Source organism: Leptidea sinapis, chromosome 6, assembly GCF_905404315.1.
Source record: "Leptidea sinapis chromosome 6, ilLepSina1.1, whole genome shotgun sequence".
In the NCBI taxonomy this organism is placed as follows: domain Eukaryota; kingdom Metazoa; phylum Arthropoda; class Insecta; order Lepidoptera; family Pieridae; genus Leptidea; species Leptidea sinapis.
Genome location: NC_066270.1, coordinates 5,756,168 through 5,783,795, shown reverse-complemented (window position 1 = coordinate 5,783,795; position 27,628 = coordinate 5,756,168). Strand labels below are relative to the sequence as shown.

At 36.6% G+C, this 27,628-nt stretch overlaps 1 protein-coding gene across 1 annotated transcript; it reads left to right on the top strand.

The window, feature by feature from the left end:
• The first annotated feature begins 559 nt into the window (after positions 1-559).
• On the top strand, positions 560-25,368 carry LOC126964782 (bromodomain adjacent to zinc finger domain protein 1A). The gene is made up of 21 exons (XM_050808025.1): positions 560-755; positions 961-1,290; positions 2,426-2,618; positions 3,671-3,914; positions 4,262-4,464; positions 5,114-5,399; positions 6,043-6,184; positions 6,674-6,840; positions 7,325-7,449; positions 8,179-8,413; positions 9,122-9,313; positions 10,034-10,200; positions 13,183-13,360; positions 14,365-14,561; positions 15,293-15,437; positions 16,168-16,362; positions 17,716-17,996; positions 21,215-21,327; positions 23,581-23,667; positions 24,552-24,660; positions 25,301-25,368. Exons 1-20 carry the CDS (start codon positions 643-645, stop codon positions 24,574-24,576), a joined length of 3,618 nt encoding a protein of 1,205 aa, XP_050663982.1. The 5' UTR covers positions 560-642; the 3' UTR covers positions 24,577-24,660; positions 25,301-25,368.
• The last annotated feature ends 2,260 nt before the right edge of the window (positions 25,369-27,628 follow it).

Sequence of the window (27,628 nt, the reverse complement as noted above, 5' to 3'; positions counted from 1 at the left end):
CCGGGACAAGTAGTGTTGGTATGCGCTCCAACAGACGGACCAATGATCTGATTAAGATCGCCGTTATAGGTTGGATGAGGGCAGCTTAGGACTGATCGTCGTGGATTTCGTTGGTCTCCCACCTTTGTCCAGGAGTGGCGTCTTCCAGCTGAAATGAAGAAGATAAAATAAAAACTTAACCAAATCTCTCAATGCAAACTATTCAGATCATTAAAATTTAGGCTAATATAAGTATCATCACTCTAGTGCCTTGTAGGAATATCGTGGGCCTTGAGTAGTTAATCAGAAACGGTACCTATTAAAATAATGTAAGGCAAAAATGTCATGTGTCAAGTGCCATAAGATACCAGATGCCAGTTCCTAGTCGTAGTCACATAGTGTTCTGTGGCAGTCAGTACCTAATACTTATCAAAAGATTCGAAAGCATTGCAAGCATTGCGCGCCGATTTTTGGCTTGTCAACCGAAACCACGCAACTAATTCTTATTCTAATTGTAATTAAATATTAGAAATTAGTTTATGTTATCAACGAAAATTGTAGTTACCCATGTGCCGTGCAAAGCGGAATCCTTTAACGGCAGTGTGTGATTTAAAATCCTATTGAATAAAGTTTTCCCACCGCAGTGATCCAAGAACTCTAAATATGCCTATGTTGAAAAGAAAAGCCTTTGAGAAATCTTCTGTGTCGGAATACCTGAGAGACGACGATGAGGTATTCCATTGTGAGATCACCGATGAAATTTTCAAGGATTACGAGTGAGTTCTTTCGATGTTAAAGTTTTCGCGCATTTTGTAGTATTTTCAAAATTTGTTAGAGATATCCCTTGATCACGCCTATGACATTGTTTCCGTGCGGCCTCTCATCTACTTACGCGAGCGTGACACAGTGTTTTACAATTTTTTTCTTATTGTGTTATTTTCTAGTCTTGATTGATTGACGTTTTTCTTATATATTTTATAGAGAATACTGCGAAAGGATTATCCTCGTCAATTCCATGGTATGGACGTGTGAGATGACTGGAAAGAATAATTTGACCTATGCTGAAGCTTTAGATAGTGAGAAGGCAGCAAGGAAATCTCTGAAGAACTTTCCAATGGAACTCAGGATTCCAATCCTATATCTTGCTAGCAGAACACAGAGAAGTGCCTTTTCAGAGATGTCTGAAGATGTGTTTAATTTTGTGAGAGAAAGGTTTTTTGTGGGTGAGTCCGTGGAAGCCTGCCTTGAGGGTGACCACTGGCAAGAGGCACATATTCTGTCTGTGACTGCTCAGAAACAACATCCTGATAAGTAAGTTACAAGTATAAAATAAATATAATAGTGTCTTCCTTTTAATTATTCCTAATCATAATTCAAATAAATCATAAATCCTTTATTTTACTAGAAAACATGTAACAATGGGTGTAAATAATTTTAAGGTATCAATGTAATCAGCCAATTTTGGCATGCAAAATTATAAATAATAATTTTGCATGCAGAAATGGTAAGTAAAAGTAAATAAAAGTATTAATCCATATTTCATTTCATTCATTACAAAATTCTAGTTATTATTATAATTGATTTAACATTATTTTACTCTATATAAGCACTTAGGTCAATTTAAGTTACATATATTATTATTAGATATCATTTTTAGACTAGAATTTTATTTATAAATCTAACCCCCTTATTCATAATAGTCTGCTAACTTAAAGCATTGCTAATTTCCACTCTGTCTTCTTCTATTGACCTAAATCAGAATGAGAAAAAACACTCCTTAGCGGCTGTTTAAAGGTAGCGGACCATTATGAATAAGGGGGTAAGTCACTTCCTCTCTTATTACTGTATATTTGTTGCTATTATAATACAAATAATACAAAAATCTCTGTCTTATTGTTATTAAAGTGTTGTGTATCAACATTGTCTTGTTTATCCTCAAGAAATAATAATATGTAGTAGTATTTACTTTATTTTGCCAATTCATAATTTTTAAGTATGGTTTTACATATGACATTGGATGTCACAATTGGGTTTATTAGGCAGTTATTTAAATGGGGCACAGTATCTTGATGTTCAATGATTTTGAATTAAATAAAATAGAGTTTGAGTCTAATACAGACAGTTAATTGAACTATTATGTTGGTACCAAAATTAAGTATAAGTTTTTTCATGATTTTTAAAAAAACTAAAAAAAATGTCTTTTTACTAAATCCAATTTATTTTCTTATATTGAAACACATCCATTCTTTCCATAAAAATTACCATTTTTGCCAATTTATTCTGTGAACATCAGAAAACTGCCAATAGTAGTATTTTTGCTATGTAATCTCACAAATGACAATTAAGTTATATTTATTGAAAAAGAATAAATGTGCCCTCCTAGTATAATTATGATCAAATGATGAAGAAGGAGGTTCTGTTAATTATGATATTGATTTATTTACAGTAATACAATGCTGCCGGCATCCGCATATTGTTATGAAGTAGAACAGTACACTGAAGCAGACTCAGCAATGGCTGGTCAGATAGGCACGGCTCCATATGAGAGAATGCGTCGACGTAAAGGTATATATTCCAGAGAAAAGAACAGACTGTTCTTGAAACAATTTGTGGAGATGGGCCCAGTCATAACTATAAAGGTGAGTTGATAAAAAAATATATATTTTAACTATTTTAATTATTTTGAAACCTTTCCATTTTAATATCTTGACTCTATTTATTTCATAAAATCTACACACATTACATCTCTTATTAGTTAGGTAATATAGTACAAAACATTGGCCAACAGTGATTTTATATTAGGCAAAACAATAAAAAATAATTATAAATTCATAGATAAATAACCTACTCGAGATAAAACAAATATAGCAAAGAGAGACAAAAAAAAAATGTACTTATAATATTATGTTTTCTGTGTGTATACGCTTGGGTGAGTGTGTTGTTATTATGAGGGTTTTTTTTTTAATAATTTAGGTGGTTTGACTGAAGACAGTATTGTTTAATAATATATATTTAACATTCAGAATAAATTTATTTTTGGTAAGGTAGAAAATATCTAAGCCTGGGAAAAAATGGAAGGAAAGATGTATTATAGAGGTGGGGAATGCGGCTTGTTAGAAAATTTTAAGAGTATCTTGAGTGACAGTGTGGTACAAAAAACATGGGAGTAGGGTGGGTGTGCCGTGTTAGCACTCTTAGTTTTAATAAATACTGATAACATAATTGTCTACTTTAAGTCTTTGTAATTTGACTTTGCTATGTTTTGCTAAATATTTTAATAGAATACATGAATATAGGGAATGAATTAATTTTTTTCCCATTTACCCCATAGTGTTGAGTTGGGTAGGTATACAGAAAATATTGTTGAGTGTGAGAAAATAATGTTAATTATTTTTTAGTATCATCCCTGCTCCCATTAAAAGAGGAATCCTTTAATGCAACTCTTATTATCATTTCATATCTCCAAAACAATGAATATACAATATTATAACCTTACACATTTGCATTAGGAAGGAAAGCCTATAATTATCTGAATAAATAGACAAAAATTTTTAATTGAAAAAAAAATACTGACATAAATGTAATAACAGTAAAGATTAAATTTAACATACAAAAATTTCAGAAACAGAGATTCTATATGAAGATTTAAAGTATTCCGAGACTATTAACAAGAAGGATTGATATTTTTCAGAAATCTGCATTAGACAAATATAACATACATCGAGTGAGTTTTGATCAAATATTTACGGGTAAACCTCCTGTGTTCCCTCCATCTAAGAAGTTCAAGGCCTCAATATCACCATCAACATCAAAAATTTCCAACCCCGGCTCCGCTTCAAAACTCAACAACAAGTCACTGAAGAAATTAAGCCCAGATAAAAAGGGTCGGCAAGAATCTATGGACAAGTTCTTAAAGAAACCTAATAAGGCAGAAGGTTAGTATTTTTGATCAACATATGAGGAGTATAATTGCAGCTTGACTGTGATTGAGCACTAGTTGTATTTTGGTTTCAAGGTCACTTTAGCTCGCGAAACAATTTAACTTCAATAGGTATGACTTAACATATTTAGATATTGATGGAGTTGTTACTCTGGGTTTTTGGGTATTTTGGGTGTATCACATATCAGTTAACATTTTTCTTATCTTATCCCATCTTAAAAGCAAAAGTTTATACGATATAAAGTGGTAAGTAATTGCAACATCCACCTTGTTGTTGGTGTTAAAATGCTGCCTTTACATATATATGTGTGTTGTTTTATTAAATAATGATACACCTTCCAGATACAAAAAGCAGACCATCTGCAAATCCAGAAGCAAAACTCCGTGCTCAACAGTTGGCAGATAAGATGAGACAAGCTGAAGAGCAGCTCCGACAACGAAAGGAAGAAGAAAAGGCGAGGAAGAGAGAGAAGGAAGCCCAGGTTCTGGCTTATATGAAGGAGTGGCAGAAGGTTAAAGATGACCTGGAGTTAGAAGACCATAAGGTTTTTATTGAGAATAAATATTGTCTATTAGTATGTATTTGTAAAAATGAACAATATCAAACACAATGTTGTAGTAATAAATATTGTGTTATATATTATAGTTAACTATCAAAGGGAAAATATTATCCTTATAATAGGACAATATATGAACTACTACTGCAACACTGTAAAAAGCTCTTAATCTTGTAACTGAAAATACCTTGCCAGCTATTAATGTGTGAGAACGGAATTTGTGTTTTATGCACAGTGCCAGTGTTTTTGCCAAGCCCATTGATTGAGTAGTGTGGTATACATGTCTGCCCTTAGAGGAACAGGATTGTCTTATGATAATCTTCAAGTTATTATTTAAATTCAAATATATTCAAAATAGGATATATATATATAAAAAAAAACTACCCTCCATTCAAAGAAGTATGCCTCAGACCTGAGAAGAAGGGGTGCAAGAAACTCAGTGAGCTTCTTTTTTTTTTTAAATAAATACATCGTTACAATATAATATCATAGCCATGATCAATGCACACACATTTCATACAATGGTTTTCAACACACATGGAAGAAATTTTGAATCAATGATGAGATGGCAAAAAATCTTTGTGGTGCAGGGTGGCCACTAGTGTTAAATTAACTATTAAATATTTTTAAATTCCAGATATTACCCAAAGGAACACCAGTGGAAATAGAAGGTATAGAAGCCAAGCATTTTGGGGACATTCTCTCTGTTTTGGATTTTGTTCACTCTTTCTGTGATGTGCTTAAGGCAAAGGACATATTACAAAATGATTTGGATTTGGACACATTTCGTAAGGCCCTTATCAGTAAAGAACATACGGGAGTCTTCAGTGATATCATAAAGATGTTTCTGATGACAATATTCTCTTTGCAAGAGGAAGAGGCTGAGGAGTATAATGTGAAGGGAAGGATCCAGGAATCAAGAGGTAATTTTTTAGAAATGTGTGTAAAGTGTTATTACTTATTATAGTATATTAAACTGTAAATTAAATTGGGATAATATAAACTTTATACTATCTCAATTTTGACAACCTTACTGGTTAAAGAATTTACCTACTCTGTTGTTTAACACAACGGCTGCTTATGAGAGAGTATAGTAGGGAAAATCCTGGGCCTGTTCCATATTTAAATCAAATCAAAATCACTTTATTTATATATGTGTCAAAGATATAACACTAATTAATGCACATTTTTGCATGAGTCATAAACTTTTATGTCATAGTTGGCACTCACCAGGTGCCAATATACAAATTAGGAGGACCACATTCACATAAATGGTGCAATGAGTTTCTTGCCACTTCTTCTCATTAAAGCTCCATCTTTTCCAAAGTGGTGATAAAAGGTATAACTTTTAACATTCATAAGTATAATTTTTGAACCTATTTGAATAAATGTGACTTGATTCATAATCACATTATAGGTACCCTCAAAAAGTGAATATACATGTATTTTACAACTGTTGGTTGATGGTGATGGATGAAATTACAAGAAAGGATCTTTTTTCGAAATCAACTTGTTAAAAGCTACAGTAACTTTAAGTAATGCCAAACTTTATTGTTTCATATGCAGAAGAGAAGCCACCGGACGGTAACCTTAATGTAGACAGGTCTATACAACTGGCCACAAAGGCAAGCAAATGGGCGCAAACATACCTTGGCACTCCCCTCAGCAAGCTCCAGCTAGATCCTACCACAGTTAGTGAAGTATTAAGGTTAGTGTTGTGTAGCCCTACATAGATTAAAACGGTCTTCAAAAATTCTCCTTTTATAAAGTCAATGGAAAGAGTGTCCAACTCCAAGTAGCAATGAAAGCTATTGTCAAACAGCAAACAGAAAGTGTGGCCAAGCGTTTACATTTTGTTATGTATAGTATCGTTTGAATCTAGTCACAGAAAAAGGCGTATCACGCCAGGAAAAACCATAGGTGACCGGGGGAAGCGAAGTGAGAGCGAGATAGTTGTATTAGCTGGCTTTGTATGCACGACGTCAACCAAAAAGAAAATGCGGGACGCCAAGCGCGACGATTGTGTTTATATACAAAACACACAAGTCGCGTTCCGCAACGTTAGTTTTCGGTTTGCTGTGCCTACTTTCTAGTTTGACGTCTCCGCATCAGTTCGCGTTATCCATGCTTTCAGTTCGGTTTCACAGTTATGTATGAGAATACCTTAATAGATCAACAATATTTTTGTGTGTTCTAGAATGCACCTCCTGTCATCGGGTTGCTGGATCGGCGCCCGCTCTGTGTCCTGGCGACAGCAGCGTGGAGCCTACAGCAGCGCCGACGACCCCGGACTGCAGTTGCGCATGCGCAGTCCGCACATTCTGCGGCGTCTGGCGTGCGCGCATGTTGCCGACCTACCAACCGGTCAGTCTTTGTGTTATATTATTACCGCGAGTTGGAATAGGGACAGAACCTGCTCATATTAACAGCAGGATTTCGTCACTTTGCAAACGGTAGTTTTTGTTGCTGAATGCTTTGTCTGTCTGCACCCCTGGAATCACTTTAGGAAGCCCTGTAAGAAAGTCAGCCTATTAAGTGTAGTGAATTACTGCCAAAACCACTTAAAACAATGTTATATTAAAATTTTGAATTAATTGTATCATCCGCCTCCGCTAGTGATTAGCATTGTTTCATGTCAAAATATGGTAGCCTTCTTTGCTGGAATAGTAGGACAAATTAGCATACAGGTGATAGCCGGAATGTATATAATTACCACCACCGATACTCTCTTGCTTGGTGTTATAGAATAGTATTCTGATATTGATTTATTGGTAATAAACAGTGTCGTTGTCTCTAGGTCCTGTCATGCTGATGCTCTAGATACGTTTTCTTGTTGTGTTGTTAACAGACGACAAGCTAGAAATAGTGCAGTGCCTGATGAACCAGGTGCTGAGTTACGCCGCCGTGCGTGACATCGTGGAGGAGAAGGTCGAAGAACACAAGAACCTAAAACAGACACTCAAGACATTACAGGTAATCCAATGTACAAGTATACCACCAAGTGGGGTCTTGAGAATGACACTTTTATCGATACTGCGCTGCGTCTTGTTCCAATCGGCTCCTGTAAGTTCACCACTGAGCATGCTGACAAGTCAGCAACCAATCAGAGTTGTGAGAAAAGCCACTGTATTTAAATTTCAACCATTTTCCATTCTGCTTCAGTGACCCAACCAGCAGGTTTTGGGCTTTGGATAAGCCTATGGTGTTTGGATTCGGTGATCAGCTCCTCAATCTTTGTGCTTCTCTGGTCCTGCAGCCACAGTCTTCCATTTCAACCAGACACATAATCGGCGCATTAACAACTCTCTCTCTTGTCTGCATTGAAGTTTTGATTAATGTTGTTAACCACTGCTTGTTAATTTGTTGACACTTTCATTCACAACAACGTCAAGAAAAGTAACAATAAACTTTGTTCTATAAAATAAATAGTAGTAAACATGTAATTGCCTCAGGATAAGGATACATAAAATAATTTAAACTGAAGCTGGAGTTGTAAGACTGGATGGTTGGGACCATCACAATAAGCTGTACATTAAACATAACACACCCATTGATGAGGTGGTATTTTCGTAGTACTTATCTAAAACAATTAAGCCTAGTTTGCAAAGACAGGGTTTTAACAAAGCTAAAAAAGTACCTCTGTACTAGTAAATCTATCAATAATATAAGTTAATTGATAATGACCATATAATTTTGTTCAAGATTAATGAGCGCAAACGTGAGCCGCAACTAGCAGTGGCCAGAACTGAAGTGAAACGTGAAGCTATTGCCAAAAAGGCTGAGCAGAAACTGTCGGGTGAAGCAGCCAGGATAGTAGATGAGCAAGTTGAGTTGTCCATCGAGAAGCTGAAGAAGGAAAGTGAGATGAAGAAGATCGAGTTTGAGAAGAAGCAGAAGGAGCTGCAAGCACAGCTTTTTGAATTTACACATTACCTGGGTGTGTACTTAGTACATAATTAACAGAGAAACTTATAATTGATTACCCAAAATACGGAGCATACATTTTATGTACGACATTTTCTTCCAAAAATTTAATGACCTTCAGATCGTTTTTATTACTAAATTTTTACTTGTGCATATAGGGGCGTATATTTGTTTTCTAGCAATGTAGGTACTGTGGATCTAACTAGTCGTAGTTGAGCTTTGGGATATGCAGAGATTGCTTACCGTAGCTAATTGGTATCTAGCGTAAAGAAAAATTATGAGTGAGTTTTCAATAGAAGTTTGGTTATAAAATACCGGAACTAAATTAACTTTAACATTAGGGCTATATTTATTTAGGTTTATAACGTGGTAGGCCCTGCCTAATTGCCTATATAATATGCACACCCCAGTGTGCATATATATGATTATACTAGCAGCACAACATGCCGGCCGTACTCATGTTTTGTCCGCAGTATCCTCATGATGTTTCCTTAAAATTATGAACTATTGGAGAAATAAGTACCTATCTGCTCTTTATGGTCATTATTAATTTTGATAGTTTATAGAATTTTTATTTGTACTAAACGAGAGATATTACGCCTCGGCTTCGACTCCCGCATCATAATTTTATAATTACAATCCCATACTTATGGGAAATCATTTAAAAAAAGCAAATTGTATATTACGTCAACTAATGTAACAGTTGTGTGTGTGCGTGCAGGTATGGACCGCGCTTACAACCGGTATTGGATATCGCAGCGAGTGGGCGGGCTCTTCGTGGAGGCGGGCGCGGAGGGGCGTGGCCCGTGTCGTGTGCGGCCCGTGCCGGTACCGACCGTGCCGGTACCGACCCGCGCGCGGGACGCCGACGTGCTGGCGTACGTCACCGACCTGTACCACGCGGGACATCACGGTGAGGATAGACGGAACGAATTACTTAGATGATAAAAACGCTAAGGACTGATCTTCCTCTACATTTTTATTTTTTATGAAATTAAAGACGAGACGAGCAGGACGTTCAGCTGATGGTAATTCATATGCCCTACCCTTTATAGTGCAGTGCCGCTCAGGATTTTGGAAAAACCCGGAAATGCTGAGCGGCACTACAGTTTCGCTCGTCACCTTGAGACAAGTCTCATTTGCCCAGTAATTTCACTAGCTATGGCGCCCTTCAAACCGAAACACAGTAATGTTTACACGTTTCTGCTTCACGGCAGAAATAGACGCTGTTGTGGTACCAATCTGGGCGGCTTCCTGTGCAAAGGACTGCACTGGAGGACAACACGCGAACCACGGAACGGATTACTTATATGATAAAAAAGCTTAGGAATGAACTTGCTCTAACTCTTAATAAAACAAAACTTTATAATTTTCATGCATAATATATTATTTTTAGAAACTACTTTATTGTGTACCTCTTATTATTAATTATTATAAGAAATCAAAAAATACGGTTCAAAATGATCTAATATGATTTCAATTAATAAAGTTATTTTGACTTTGACCACGCAAAGAAATACATGCTATACACATATATCCATAACAGAGGTTTCAATATTATTTATCCCAATAAGTGCTAATGAGATTCATGAACATCAAATATTGATCTAATCAATCGTAAATTGTCAACAAGAGGGCAGTGATAAGGAGAACGACGGCACGAATTCTCGCGGCAACTCGCCCAAAAAACCGCTGGCGGTGAACGGAGTCAACAAGGCGCTGTCTGATGATAGCGTGCGCCAGATGCGAGAGCTGATGGTGTGCACTGCCGATATCAACACATGCTACGTGCATGGCAAGGTAAACATTTTATGACACTAAATGATGTCTTATTACTGTTACAAATTAATACTTTCATTCAAAAAAGTTTTTAAAATCACTTACTGAACGTCAAAATTTAACACCCATGCGTAAAAACATAGCTCAAACCTGAGAGGAACGGATGCAAAAAAGTCAGGTGCTTCTTTTTTGTCAAATAAAAATTACTTAGAAAGCATTTCAGGGGTATACCCTTACCTGTTTTATTAATCTTAAATAATTTATATTGAATTTCGCAATATATGTGTCTTGTACATGTTCTGGGGTTTTGTAAAAGCATACAAAAGACAAAAAGTTAACCTAGTAAGTCTTTTGTTGACTGTTAACCGGTGGTAAATGGTAAAATTTTTAAAGTGACTACATATACTTTGTACTTAGACCTAAATTCAAATTCAAATATTTTTATTCAAAATAGGATTTAAAATCACTTATTGAACGTCAAAAACTATCACCCATTCAAAAAAGACTGCCTCAGACCTGAGAAGAATGGGCGCAAGAAACTCAGCGGGCTTTGTTTTTTAATATAAAATATGGATTACAATGTAATATCGTACAATAAACATTTATAATCAAAGAGCCTGAGGGTGTTCGCTTTATTCCCAGTCCGTGGTGTCATTAAGAAAATCGTTTATGCTATTTATATAACCTATTACTACTACCTATTTATTATAACCTTTCCCACATAAACGTTTTTTAACAATTCTTTTAAATTTCGTAACACATTTGTTTTGTACATTTTCTGGGATCATATTGTAGAAGCATATACATCGCCCAACAGACTTACTAACTCGACCCAACCGAGTAGTAGGCATAACAAGTTTGTTTTTTCCTCGTGTTAACATTATGAATGTCACAGTTTCTAGAAAATTCCTCAATGTGCTTATGAACATACAGAACATTATCAAAAATGTATTGAGAAGCAACAGTCAAATGTTTATTTCTTTAAATTTTTCTCTTAATGATTCTTTAGGACCTAGGTTATAAATCGCGTGAATAGCCCTCTTCTGCAGCACAAAGATAGTATCAATATCGGCCGCACTACCACATAACAATATAATAAAGTGATCTTTATCAGGGGCTAAGATTGGTTTTCTAGCAAGGTAGGCACAGTAGATTTAACTAATCGTAGGTGCACTTAAGTCCGACAGCGCTAGGTTTTGGTGTCTAACAATAACAATAGTTTACGGACCATTTGCTCAACCAGAGGGCCTACCATCAACTTTTAATAAGCGATGCGATTCCGATGCAGCTGAGTTTAGGTACCTAAACTGAATCATTAAAATCCGTACCATGAAGTGCCTTTTACTAAATGGCGTTTGGATCGCTTATGAAGAATGAACGAAATAAATTTGTCTGTGGTCCGCGGTGTGAGAAAGAGGTCACGCTCTACAGTCGTTGCATAAGTTTGTCTCTTTTACTCGATCCATATGCGCTGCGTTTCGAAACCTAAAATGATATGATTTTAGCGGTTTTTTTGCGTAGAAAATACTAAAAATACATTTTAAAATTGCGCTTTGTAGCGTCAAATTATAAACCCTTTTTTGTATTTATTAAATAATAGTAATTTAAATAAATATAGTTCTTTAAATTACAAATTAAATGTTTGCTTAGGTGTTTTCGTAAAAATAACGAGTTATGAACGCACCTCCTTAGATGTTTGATTTGAGAGGACCACAGAGTACATTTTTTTTAATCTGTTTTTGCGACCAGGCAATAGCCCGGCTTAGTGTCTCGTCTTTAGTGTTTTCATTTGTGGTATTTATTTTAAGTATTTTGTTTTACAAAAAAGTCTAATAAATTATTCTCATCTTATCTTTCATCAATATAAAATTTTCTTTTTCTGTATGTTTTCACTGTTTTTAAAAGTTATTCACTTTCCTCTAAGGAAGTAGCAACTTTTTTCGAATCGCTCACTTTGACACATAAGCTATCCAGTTTAGGTTGAAATATTACCTCATGGTACGTACGTACATGAATGAACAGACTAAATCAGTTTCCGATTCAATTGACATCATTGCGATTTAATTAGTTGATTTGAAGTCAACCTAAATTAGATAGCTTTTATCACGTCGTGTTACGAAATAGCATATCAGTTCATTTTAGGTTGTCAATTGAATCGCAAGAGTTCATGGTAGGCCCGCAGTAGGTTGAGCAAATAAAAGTAGTAACTTTGTACTGCTTTCCCATTTTATCTAATTAGATTTGTACGCGTAATTGGTACTGAAATTATTTTTCATAAATATTACTTAGCAGAGAAACATCGCTAATGTACGCTTGTTAAAAAATGGTATTCATAATCGCATATTAGAGCTAAAACGCTCATTATCTCTTCGATTAAACTGACGTGACTTATAGTAGCTAGGACCCTTCTATAAAACTATTTTAAGCACTCGAACGCAAAAAAACATGGCCGATATCGATCAGCTGTTCGTTAAATATTGTGATAAATAGCTTCCCGCTCAAGTTGTTGGATATCCGTCATAGGTTGACAACCGACAGACTTCTAAACTTTAATTTTTGAAGTTTGATTTTCTTTTGAAATCGACTTTTGACAACTGACAAACCATTGACATTAAAAAGATGCCTGTTTCCATTGACAGTTCCTCATTAAATTAGTTAAAATCATGTTTTTTTCTACGAAATGGCAACATTCCATACTATAGAGACGTATTAGTTATGGGAGATGTATCTAACGAATGTGAATAAGCAATTTTATCGAACGTTGGATAGGCTTAAAACACGTTTTAACTGATATAGCTTTATACCTTCAAAAAGCGTTTTATTATGAATAAGGCAGATAGTTTTTCTCTACCATCATCTAGCGGTAGAGACACATACTGAATCACTTCATGTCCGTAATGTGTAGTCACTAGTGGTCTATTTATTTAGGTCCTTAACTAGGTAGGTACTGCCTTATTGCTTATATGGTGTACACGCCCCTGATTTTGATTTGATTTGATATAGTTGGGCCGTCCATCATGGTGGGTGTTTAACACGACTGAACAGCTGGACGCTCTGGTGACTGCGCTGAACAAACGTGGAGCCCGCGAGCTGGACTTGTGGCAGAACATCGATTACTCCAAGCAGCAGATACAGCAACACTTGGAGCAGTGCCAGATACAATGGCTCAATCCGCGTGTGGCTCAGGCACGTGCATAATTTATCGTTATATATTTACACTATTGTGTTACTACAACTTTACCCTTTACTAGATTCTTTTAGAGAGGGGTGTAAAGGGGCAGCTGTTCTAATATAAAATGAGAAGATCTTCATATGGACATCTTAATATATGTATTTCTTTTGTGTGTCTGTTGTAATTGAACTATCTCCTAAACGTCTGGACCGATTTTGATGCTTTTTTTTGTGGGTGCCAGTGAATTTCAGATTGGTGTGTGTCTTCATGTGGATTCGAGAATGACTTAGATTCACAATTGAACTACCTCCTAAAGGGCTGGACCGATTTTGATGATTTTTTTGTGTGTTCCAGTGAATTTGAGATTGGTTAAGATTCTCAATTCCATCCACATAATATAATTCTCCTGCTCATGTCTATGTTAGTGATCTCCTAATGGCTGGACCGATTTTTCAAATGTAAGACGTGTTTACAGGACAATGTCTGTCGGGTCTACCAGAATTCTTATAAAGCTCCTGCTTCACTTATATCAACTTATGGTAAGTGGTCACCACTGTCTCATGCTCACCTCTCGGCTCTGCTTAACACCAGGTGTTTCGCTCGTTTGTCCTCCTTTTCCATAAAAAAAATAAGTACAAGAGATCTTAGAGAAACATTGCCAATTTTTGAGGTTAGGAGCTTACTACCTTGAACATAGGTGTGGTTGTCACTGTTTTATTATGAGCACTACCTAACAGCCAGGGCCTGATACTGTTGTGTAGTAGTAGCCTCTTGTTGTAATGACATCTTACTTACTTACACTACCAACATTTTTACAAAGTGAATGGAAACCCAAGATGAGTTGGCCATCAGATGTTTAATCTGTCCCATTCTATTAATTTAAATTTTCTACTCATACTAATAGAATGTTTGTCTTCAGGGGCCACTCATTCCGTAGCCCTATCATTTAAAGGATCATTTTCATTGTAATAGGATTTTTCTGAGTGTTTTTGAGGTCACAGTATTTTTCCCACTCCAGAACGGCACTGGGCCGGCTCCGCCACGCGTCGTCAACGTTCCATCGACCCGGCGACGAGCCGCCGCGCAGGCTTCGCTGGTGGTGGCACCTGACTGCTCGCTGCAGGAGACGCTGGAGCTGACGCTGCGGGATCACATCCTTGAGCTGGAGGAGAAAGTCTTCCACGGCTGTCTTGGCGCTATCAAAGTTAAGGTATATTGTGAAATGGAAAATTGCCACCCTTAAAAATCAATATTTATACAATCTATGCAAAGGGATGCAACATAAATACTCATATTCAGTTTTCGGATTGAGTTGATTAAAAATTAAAAGAAAAGAGAGCATAAAAAAAATTTAATAAAAGTTTAATATTAACTGTTTATCTACATTCTAATAACTAAATTCTGACTCACTTAAATCATACATGTACAAATAAACTATGGATTGGACATCCTTACATGGTATTTCTAGGATCATGGGTATTGAGCTGCATACACTCCTGTGATTCTCTGGTGTTACAAGATTATGAAAAGAGGATTTAGATGCACTTAAATCCTAGAATCTTGTTCGCCCCCTGCTTTCGCTAGAGCGCCTACCCTCAACTTCCTAAGTCTAAAAAAGCAAATGAGCTGCGGAAAAATCGAGGCTACTGACTAGGAAACTAAAACATTTAATTGTATTCTTAAGACTTTTCCTCTCTTTTCCAATTGTATTACTTTTAAGAAGTTTGCATATCATGAGTGCCTTGGTGGCTTTAGATGATTAGAAATTGAGTTTGCTATCAAGGGTTATGCCCGGATACTTCTGTTATCATTCAATTATTCAAGTGAGTTACCATCTAAAGTAATTGGCTTAAAAAGTGCTTTTCCTTCTGTGCGTAAAGGGGACTATGTGCGCTTTAGAATCGTGTTACAATATTGTAATGGCAGTGGTGATGTGTGTAGGACCGTGAAGCGTGGCGCGGAACTCTGATGCTGCGCGGCTACGACAAGCAGGTGGAGTGGCTCACCTGGGGACCTGGCGGCGTCTGCTCCGACCGGCCCGCCTCGCGCCCGCACACGCCGCACTCCCCGGCCTCCACGCGGGAAGGTACACGTACAATAGTACACGTATAATAGTACACGTACATATACCATAGTACAAATGCATATACAATAGTACACATACATATACAACAGTTAATACACATGCAGCTATCGCGCGATTAACAACTTTCTGTGACATGTCATCTTTAACGTTGCTAAAGATATTACTACCGTGTCCTTTTGCGCAATTTTACATGCCTTTATTGTAGCAGGACAGAAAATGTATGATAAGGAGGTGTAATTTATACTGTCCATTTCTCTCAATCTTGATAAATTGTTATGATATTAAATATTCTGAGCTATCTCGCTACGGCTTTGTCCGATGTGTGCTGGAAAGAAGTTTTGGGAAAGGAAAATGATGATATAGGAATAATGAACATAAAACTCGTACAAAATCTATCTGCCACACACTCCAAACATCACTAAACATCAACAAAAAATTAATAAGATTTCAAATGCAATTTTACTCGCACACCAAACTTATACGCGGTCTCTGCCGATATCTGGCCGTAATAACGACTGAAGACTCGCGGCAAATTGATAAGAACGCATCTGGAACACATCTCCCCCTTCGTCGCTGTTACCGTCGTAACTTACGCTAGCGCCAATTAGAAGACTTAAAAAGAAACATGCCCGTATGGTTCTAGCAAGATTTTGTTATCTTCGCCTTAAAGCAGTTAAAAACAAACTGTTAAGTGGTTGGTTATTGCTTAATAATTTTCTGTAATCCACAGCTACTCCGGAAGACATAAGAGACCCGTTAGAGAATATTCGAAGATACCGCGACCCCGGATACTACCTGGAACCAGTAAAAGTTAATGGCATCAAGTTGGAGCCGGAATCTAACCCGGATCTGGTGAAAAGTCTGGCCAGCGCATTGCTGCAGGTATCACAGGGCATCCAGCACAAGTACATCAAGAGACCACTTGGTAAGTTTATTGATTAAAGATAAAATGTTCTTGGACTGAATACAAGAAAGACGAAAGTGATGGTATTTGAGAAGGATGAAAGTTTGACTGTAATATCACGATTGAAGATAAAAGGGTATAACAGGTCACAGAATTTGTATATTTGGGTAACATTTTTATAAGAGACGGAAGATGTGAAGGAGATTTTGAAAGGAGAGTGACTGTGGGAAACTGTGTGAATAGAGCGCTGCATGCCTTTATTAACTGCCAGACTGTGTCAAAAGAGGGGTGACTGGCGCAATGGTGTGCTTGTTGTGTGAATGTTGTACATTGATGTACGGAAGTGAGAGTTGGGTATGGCAGAAGAAGCATAAGAGCAGAATTAATGCGGTAATACGAGCGCGCTGTGGTCTAAAATAAGATTTCGTGACAAGGATTGAGAAGGAATGCTGAAATGATTTGGACACGTGGAGAGAATGAGTGAAGAAAGAATGACTCATCAAATATATGTGAATCATTTTATGGTGAATACTCGATATGATATGGCACAATTCTGTTTGTAACTCGCCCAAGTTCTCGTATCGTTTTTTGTATAGCATATCTTTCACATATCCCTAAAAGACGAAATCTAATGGTGTAAGGTCCGGGGATCTGGCCGCTTCTAATCGGTCCATTCGTACCAATCCAAGTAGGAAAACATTCATTTTACGTTGTTCCTTTCTTTTAAAATACTATGTTAATTAAGAAGAGTTATTAGTTTTTGGCCATTCTTTCGATTGGCATTATAAAAGTAGGGGTGTTTTTTTTTTACATTTCAGTCGGTTCGATTCCCAGACGAGGCAAGTAATTTTTAGAAAATCTTTGAATGCAGAAGTACTAACTTTTAAAAATAACATAAAGTCTTCTTTCACTAAAATAGCCTATCTTCGATATTTAAGGTACTTTCCCTTCATGTCCCATAACTTTGGGACAACCTGTATATATAACACAATTGAACACCTACGGATTTTGATGATTATTTAGATTTTCAATACATTCTATATATAATTCTCCGGCGTATGTTAGTGATCTCCTAACGTCTGAATTGATTTTTCAAATTTAACGCGGGTGTACAGGACAACGTCTGTCGGGTCCGCCGGTAGTTAATAATAAGATATGTATAAGTACTTCATTTGATATAAATATTTGTAAGGTTAATATTATTTGAATGCTGTATCTACCTTAAAGGATAATGCATTAAGAATTTACTTTAGATTAAATATTTTAATGTTGCTTGAATTAATGTAATTATCACTGGTGGATCGAATAAATAAATAAAGATGTAAAAACCATCCTAGCGATTTATATATATATTGGTCTTACAACCTCCAACAGGTCTGAGTGATAAGCAGCTCAAGGAACGCGATGCAAAGAACAAGGGTGTGGAGATGAAGCTGGAGACGCTGGAGCGCTGGGAGATGTCCCTGATGGGGGCGCGCAGCCTGGCCGCCGTGACCCTGCACCTGGTGGTGCTGGAGGCCAGCGTGTGGTGGCGGGCCAGCGTGCTGCTGGCCAGCTGCCGCCTGTGCCGGCGCCGCACCGACCCCGACAGCATGCTGCTGTGCGACGGCTGCGACGAGGGCCACCACCTCTACTGTCTGCGACCGCCGCTCACCGTCAGTACTACGTATCACTAACAATACACACTTCTTGGTTCTTTTCATCCCTACCGACCGTTTTCAATAACGTGTCTCAAGTTACAGATAAATAGCTGTCACCGTTCAATGACAATATCTTATCTATCCATAGTTATGTTCAATATAGGTTAGATGTTAGACAATAGGTTAAGTCATAGTCAAAAAAATCTTTTAGGTTATTTAGTGCAAGTCAGGATGAAGTACAAAAGTATAACAATATTCATTAACAAAATTTAAAACATTAATTCCAACTATCTTTATCATTCAAATAATCTTTCACATTATAATAGGCCTTAGATGTTAATTAATTTTTTACAACACATTTAAATTCTTTAATAGGTAATATTTTAATTTCATTTGGGAGTTTATTATAAAATATAACACAATTCACTTTAAAAGATTTAGCAATTTTACGGAGCCTAGTAGATGGAATTGCGAGTTCATGTTTGTTTCGAGTATTGACACTGTATATCACTATTCTTTTTAAATTGGCTAATATTTTTATGAGCGTATAGGAGGTTCTCGTATATGTACTGGCAGTGTTCTGTCATAATATTTATTTCACTAAACTTTTCTCTCAATGAATCCCTTGAACATATTTTGTGTTATACATTATATATTTTATGTTACAAATATGTTTTCAATATCTGCAGCCCTACCCTACAATATAATTCCGTAAGACATGACACTATGAAAGTAGCTGAAATATACAAGTCTAGCCGTTTCAACATCTGTCAGCTGCCTAATTTTTTTTATCGCAAATACAGCAGAGCTAAGTCGATTACATAAGGTTTTTTTTTGAGCATCCCATTGTAGCTTAAAGTCTAATATAATGCCTAGGAATGTTGTCGTTTCTACTACATCAAGTTTGTCGTTATTCATTTTTATAGGTGTTGGTTGGTGCTTTATATTGGGAAGTGTAAACCTTAGACATTTTGTTTTCCTTTCGTTTAAAAGTAAGTTATTAACATTAAACCAATTTACTACTTCAGCAATGTCGTCGTCAAACTGACGGATTTTTTTTTGTTGCTGGCTTTTTATTTTAAATAAGAAAGATGTATCGTCAGCAAACAGTATAATATCATGTTTATTTTGAATAAGGTATGGTAAATCATTGACGTAAACCAGGAACAAAAAAGGATCCAAGATCGAGCCCTGAGGTACACCCATCGATATGATCTTTTTCCATTAATGTCTACTCCTTGAATACTATTAGTCAAGTACGATTTTATGAAATCTAGTGAAACATCTCTAACCCCATAGTGGTGAAATTTTTGAAGTAAGGTTTCATGATGGATGCAGTCAATTGCCTTGGATAAATCACAAAACACTCCTAACGCATCACATGAATCCTCCCAAGCATCCAAAATATTTCTTATTAACTCGATACTAGCATCTGTGGTTGAAAGACCTTGAGTAAAACCATATTGTTTATTATGCATGAGGTTATTATTGTAAAAATGGTTAATTTATTGCGTTAACATAATTTTTTCAAAAATCTTGCTAAAGGTTGGTAGTACTGATATGGGTCTAAAATTGGTGGGGTCAACTTTACCTCCCGACTTAAATAGAGGAGTGATCTTGCTCTGTTTCATTAGGTTTGGAAATATACCGATATCTACACACTTATTGAAAATAAAAGCTAAGTCTGTGGCTACAATTTTCTATACAATTTCTATTACAGATTTCACTACGTTGACAGAGATTCCCCAGAGATCATTAGTTTTCTTAACGCTAATTAGTCTAAACGTTTTAATAATCTCTATGCGATCAACATGCTTAAAGAACAATGGCGAAGTTTCATACTACAAAATATTTGAAATTGAATGGAAGCGTCTCAAGAACTGACGTGTACTAATTAATTCTCTACAATTTTCTGCATCTACTGACATTATTCATTTTTAATTTGGAACCAGGATAATGGAGAAATAAATGATTATTTTGTTTGAGTTTTTAGGTTAGGTTTTTATTTTTATTATTTTACCGTTCTAACTATATTATACTTATCTATTATATTCCAACAACAATAACACTGAATAACACCAATTCCAAAAATCTTTAAGGATGGGAACTAGTAACCATAGGCAAATAGTTAATAAATACCTACCTAATTACTAACGTCAGGTACTCTATAGTCAGGTAAAATTTCGCCATTGTTCTTTAAAGTTTGTATTACATAAAGATACGTTTTTCTGTAGCAGTTTCATTGCAGATATAGGTGAGGAATTTAGATATTTTGTCGTAGAGACACCGGTATATCAGTAAAAAACTTTTCAAATGTATCTGTAATTTCAGAATCTGTTTTTATGTTTCTGTTACCAATCTTTAATTTGAATTCAATATTTCTCTTATTAGTTTTACCGATCTCTTCATTTATAATTTTCGAAGTTCTTTTTATTTTGTCATAGCTATTTTTAATCTTTAAAGTCTACTACTAAACTACTACGTTATTGAAACGTAAGTAAGCGTGAAAGGATAGATTTGTCTACCACTAGTAAGGTTAGACTAAAGATAGATAGCTTATAGAAAATGGCTGTAAATCATTTACACGTGTAGTTGGGCTATGACAGCTGTGAAAACGTCGAAAAAAATTGACGACGAGTTTATAGTTAGCCTCTATTTTGAGCAATTCACACACACTAACACAAAGTTTCATGCAAATTGCGAGTATAACAGCAAGACACTATCTAGACGTTTATATATTCAAAGTTTTCTTCCATAAATAAAAAAAGTGATAGATATAGCATATTAAACAAAACATTGTAAACAATGAAGAAAAACTTATTACTATATATAAATAAGTTATGTTTGACATTTGTTAGCGTGTCAAACACAGAGCAATAACAAAGATGATTTTTTCTTTCATGCTAAAGAGAGGAACGGTATATGGACTCAATGTGAGTAATTCAAATGAAGTTTTTAAGAAAGAAGACCTTAGTTGAAGATTAAAAATGGATAAACTTATGCGTAGATATACTAAGTACTAATGTTAATTGATTTGTAATTAATGTATTACTACAAATTTGTACATCTACGCCTAAATCAAAAATTAATTTGGTCCTTCAATCCGGATGGATTTTTTTTTCATTAACATAGTCCATAATATACTTATTTTTATCAGCAATACACGACATTAATTGTAGTTCAAGATAAAAATGCCAAACTTGACAGGGTTACAAAATTCTTCAAACTTACAGAAAGTACCAGATGGCGACTGGTTCTGCGACCGATGCCGACCTAAAGAAAAGACGCCGCGGAAACGTAGGAAGTTGTTCCGAGATGAGGCTATCGTCGAGGAGATAGAAGACAGGTCAGTCACTATTAAATTAAATAATAACTTATACGAGACTAGTTCTATCGCTTATTTTTAGAGTGTAGTGTTTGTGCCGTCGACGTCAAGGGAAGACGGAAGGGAACTTCCCTAAAATATGTTCGAGGGAGGCGATGGCTGGCCCATGCGTCATGCTGGTGAACGGGTGCTACTTGTGGTGGCCGGATGATCCTGTTACCAGAAACTCTGACTGTAATGAGTTTCTTGCCACTTGTCTCTATAAGCTCAAACTTTTTGCGTAGTGGCGGTAAATAAATAAATAAAAACCTGACATATGTAAACGTCTTTCCCTCGACCTACATGAATAAAGTGATTTTGATAAAAACAATTACGTCAGTTAAATATTGTAGGACGGTGTACTAGATAGGACAGTCTCGTCGTGTTGCTTGTACAATACCTGGTGTTTCCTCAGCGACGCGGACGTGTCAGTGGGCGTGGCCGTGGGCGTGGCCGTGTGCGCCGCGTGCGGCAGCGGCGGCGAGCTGGGCGCGCGCTGCGCCGCGTGTCGCGCGCCCTTCCACGAGGAGTGCGTCGCGCGCTCCACGCGGCACTGGCTCTGTGACCGCTGTCTGCACCCCGCCAGAGGTGACACCTCGACACTTGACACTTGACCACCACTGGCAGGCTTCTTTGAACAGGATGCCGGCTGGATTAGGGAACCACAACGCCGCCTATTTCTGTGTTTTGGTCTAAAGGGGCGCTAGCTAGTGAATCAGTGGGCAAATGATACTTTACATCATATGTCTCAAGGTGACGAGGGCAATTGTAATGCCGCTTAAAATTTTTAGGTTTTTAAAAAACCGTAAGTGGCACTGCATTAAGTATTTTTTTTATTAACACGAGTGTTACACATTTAAATAGACACTTTTAAAGGATTAAAACGCGTGTAATTGTAACTGTTTTTACATTAGATTTTTGCGTAAAAGTCCCCCTGAAAACGAGATCTGGAAAGGTCTTGTAACGTAGGGTTAACTAAAATAAAAATGTAACTTTTACGCAAAAATCTAGTGTAAAAACAGTTCCAATTACACGCGTTTTAATCCTCTAAAAGTGTTTTTTTAAATGGCACTGCATTGTAATGAGCAGGGCGTAGCAATTACCATCAGCTGAATACAATTTTCATGTACTGAATCTACCCTGTGTGCGAACAAAGTAGAGCATGTGAGAAGAACATGCAAGAAACTCCCCAGCCAATATTTTTGTTCAAAAATATTTTTACAATTTATTGTAAAGTACCACAAATTAATTTTAAATATTATTTTAAATCGCAATATGATTACTATAGTCGGATATCTAATTCGAAATCAAAAATGTAAACAATGGTGCTGCCAACTGCGTGTTGAAATAGCATTATTATAAATCTTATATCTTTAAACGAGCAATTCTTGTATATATATATATATATATAATCTGAATCTCGGAAACGGCTCCAACGATTTTCATAAAATTAAGTATGCAGAGGATTTCAGGGGTAATAAATCAATCTAGCTAGGTTTCAATTTAAAAAAAAATGGTTTTATCCATGTTTGAATGAGAAACATACTACGAGAATACAAAGGTAAATTTCGCCACTATATACAAGACTATTATAGCTCAGATGGGACATTGGGTGATCCAGAAAGCAAAAGAACCAGGTTCAAATCCAGAAGTCCTATTAGTTTTTTTTTGTTCAAGTTTTGTACATTCTTAAAAATCCGAGCAAGGCTCGGTCGTCCGGATATTATCATTTAAAATCATAAGTTGAAAATACATAAAAATAAATATTACACAACGTTTTCCCTTTGTAATATAGCATAAAATACATCCAAATATTAAAATGTAAATTTATTATATAAACTTTGCTTTGACACTGGCAATATGAATTGTCAATATCGTCATATTGACAGTGACAGTTCTTTTTTACATTTTTGATCTCGAATTACATTTACTGTAAATCACCAGAATGTTGTATTTACTGAGCTGAGTTGAAAAAAAAAATAATTAAAGCATAACAAAGTTCACTTAGACAACTTTATCCGATCAATAGTATCTGTAAATATGAGGTAATATATTTAAAAAAACATTTACAACACATATATTGGCACTAATATTATCATTACACAATAGATGAAGTTATTGATATCCGTAATAAAGGTCAAACCTCTTAAAATTGGTGGGACAATTAGAAAATGGAAGTATAGTATAGATTATAAATTAGTATAGATGTGCTCATGTTTGTATGATATCACAAAGAGTCATCGAAGCGTCGCTGCGCCGCGGCCGCCATCTCCTCAATCCACCAGTACGCCAGGAGTGTGCACCGGAGATCCACCTCCACCGGTTTGTTACACATGTCTGCTGCTCTCTCATCTCTCACCTCCGCTCATAACGCTACAAATCCCGTGATGAATGTCGCTTTTGTCTTGCTCTCCCACTTTAACCACGTAACTCGTAAACCTGTTATTGATATAAAAAGACACTATAACTGTCCCTATATCTATTTCTCCTTATGTCGTCCACTGCTTAAACCTAATATTCCTAATAACAGCTCTGGAAACAAAAATGTAAATATTGTATCGTTTTCCTAAGCTTGTTCGTAGATAATATTACCTACGTTTCGCTCGCATACTAACAAATTAAATTTCATTTTAATCCTTTTATAAAAAGCAATTTAAATTCTGCTCAGATCTTCAACTGCATACTTTTTTTTTTCACACTTATAGTGCTCTGAAATGAGTTTGCTTATTGTGTTATTCTTTTGTTTGTAGCTCTTTCTCTTTTTTTAGTTATAATAATAGTTGTAAATCGATTGTTGAAATGTAAATTAAAAATTTGTCATGTTTGAAAACAGTGAAAGTAATATCGGAATACATACTCATCGTAGATCCTGTCGACAATATTAGTATTACATTAAATAATTCATATACGTAATATATCATAAAGTTGTATTTAAGAATCGACAACGCATATTAATGAAAAAAAAGTCCCTACATTCATTTCCAATATGCACTGTTATGAAATTCTCTTCTCAGGGACACTGTTATATTTAACAGCCAGTATTTTGTAATATGGATTCTATACGTGGTTTGCTCTCCATGTGCTCAAAAATTAAAATTCTTATTTCAGATGATATCATTGTGTTATGATAAGTATTATTAATATAATGGTGTTAAAATAGTACTGCGAGCCATAAATCCGTTAAATGTAATTATTTTGTGCAATAGAATCAGAAGACAGCGAGTCAAATAGTGTGCTTGTCCGCGTGAAGTCGGGTCGACGGTCGCGCACCGCTGAGCCATCGCCGGAGCCGAGCGCTGGTCGCCGCGGCAGGAAGTTAGTACATCTCATATTATGTGCTAAAGAATCGTTATTACTAGAGTATTCACAGTTGTTCGGGTTAATACCAGCAGCCGAATTCCACCACTGAACATTGCCTATCAAATTGAACCTTGAACCGCGCGTTTTCTGGGTTTTTTTATGCCTCGCACAGCCGCATTGTGGAATCAATTACCAGCTGCAGTTTACCCGAACCAATACGTCTTAGGACCTTCAAGAATAGAGCATACTCTCCAAAGCCGGAACGGATCTCTTAACCCCTGGTTTTGCGGAAATCCATGGGCGGTGGTCTCACGTGACTCTTGCACATTTGCTCCCTATATATAAAAAAAATGGATACATATCCTCTTATATCAAATTCTACTGAATATTCAACACTTTTATCTTTTATCTGGTAGTATCATATCAGCACCGAGAAATAACCGACTGGGTAAAAATACTCCTATACTATACTCCGAGAATCGGGTAATAGTAGATATGTGGAATTTCTCTCCCAGTGGTTTATCTATTTTATCTGCTTTCACTTCGGTTCGCATTCATGTTTGACAATACCTTTAAAGCAGAAGAATGCGAGCCGAAGTAGAGACGTCAAACTACAAAGTAGACAGTCAGTTACAAATAATGTTGTGGCTTGCAGGTCTAAGGAGGAGCACAACAGCAGCGTCAACAGACGAGGCAAATCCTCCCTGACCAACGGAGTTCACGGTGAGTACTGCAAGCTCTCTCTCTCTCTCTCTCTCTCTCTCTCTCTCTCTCTCTCTCTCTCTCTCTCTCTAATTCTGAAACAAAGCTTGCAGGTGTAAAGTTCATAGAGAGCATAACTGAATTAAATATGTGTATTTGAGTTCCTGATTAAACTGCCGCCTTCAACTAGTTGCTTTCTTAAAATTGATTCCTTTACGATTGATTCTTTTTGATGTCATTTCAAATATACTAGATACTACTAGCGCTTCGGAAACAAATGGCGCTCTGAGAGAGAGCGGCGCAAGAAACTCTCTTTTTTTTACGCTCTTTTAAATAAATTATACAATATTGTACTGTCATTGCTATTGCTATAGAATCATCATAATCTAGTCCCAGGCTGTCCGATCACTTAGATATTCAGCTTATTTATAGATTATTATTAGAAGACAGTTGTAATCTCTAAAGCACTCGATTTGTTTGGGCTGCCGTGAATTTTAGAATATGATTTACAGTTATAATTTTATTCTGAGTAGGTATTTAGGTAGGTAGTTATTTTATATAGGGCATTATTTCTTTACAAAAAAAACAAACCGAATGAGTAACAAAAAAGTTATGGAATCGGTTCAGTGCGCACATTTGCAGTCATCTACAGGATTTTTTACAAAACTTTTTACTCGTTATTTGACAACAGAGGAAAAGAAGGGACGTCGACGGAATGGTCTGCAGCGGGAGGCGGCCGACACGTTCCTGAAGGACGCGCTCAAACACAAGGACTCCTGGCCTTTCGCAGAACCTGTTTCTGCACAAGATGTAAGATATAGTTCTCAAAGCACAATACCTTTTCATACGTTCCACTGGCCTGTATAAATACCACTGGACAGGCATGTTTGACAGCAAATTCTTTGTGCCTCTTTCAAGCGCCACTCGCGAGCGTCCAGAGAACTGATTTTGACGTATAATACAAATAGCTGCGGAGGAACGTACAATACTCTGAAGTATATTTGCATTTTGAATTAATTTCGTGTTATTAATAATTCAAGAATCAACGTAATAAAGTACACATTTTTTTTATAAATAGTTTCCCACCATCTGAAGGTGTTTGTTCAGGTTGTCATCACTAGTTTTAGTACCGCAGTCTCTCGCTACATTGCCAACAGCGCCAAAATGGCGAATACCAAACAGGCACAAAAGCACTTTGGCAGCCGCCAGTCCAGTGGTATGTAATAGAGGTGAGTGGTAGTGTCCATTACCTAAGCAGATCGGGCGTAAGTTATATTTTTCAGTTACATAAGCGATTACATATTTTTTTCTTATATAATAAAATCTAGAAGAGTACAAGTAACAACTGTTGTTAACTGATCACCATTGCACACATTCTTGCGCAAAACCAGAAACTGAGTGTTGCCGATCTTTAATTTAGGATAACATACTTTGATAGAGCATCAACTTGGAAACTTAAATACCGCTCTGTCTGTCCTCCAGATGGTGAGGATGATATCCAGGTTTGTGTCGTGTAGTGCGTGGATTCGTGGATTTCGGGTCTAAAAGCTCTTTCCAATACAGAGCATTGAGCTCTTTGTGATGCCGCTAAAACACAAAATGAAACGCCATCGCCAAGTTGGCCTAGCCATTTATATAGCACTGTATCCTCGACAACTCATATAACTATGTGTTTTTTTTATGAAAATAAGGGACGAGACGAGCAGGACGTTCAGCTGATGGTAATTGAAACGCCCTATCCATTACACTGCAGTGCCGCTCAGGATTCTTGAAAAACCCAAAAATTACGCACTACAATTGCGCTCGTCACCTTGACACATAAGATGTTAAGTCTCATTTGCCCAGAAATTTCAGTAGCTACGGCGCCCTTCAGACCGAAACACAGTAATCTTTACACATAGGTACTGCTTTAGGCAGAAATAGGCGCCGCTGTGGTACTCATAATCTAGCCTGCATCCTGTGCAAAGGAGGCTCCCAGTGGTAAAACGCACAGTGTAGCACGCGGTTAAATGGTTCGACTTGATACTGGGGTCGGTTAACAGGAAATAATACAAAACATAATTTGACGTGACCTCCATAACAATATGTACATGATAACAGTCACTTGCCCGCTTGACCCTCTAATATTATAAAAAGTAAGGTATTATAATTTTCTCTTCGAGCCAGGTACCTGATTACCTGGACGTGATATCGGATCCCATGGACCTCAGCACCGTTAAAGAGAAGCTGGAGTGCGGGCGATACTCGCGCGACGAGGAGCTGCTGTCCGACGTGGCACTCA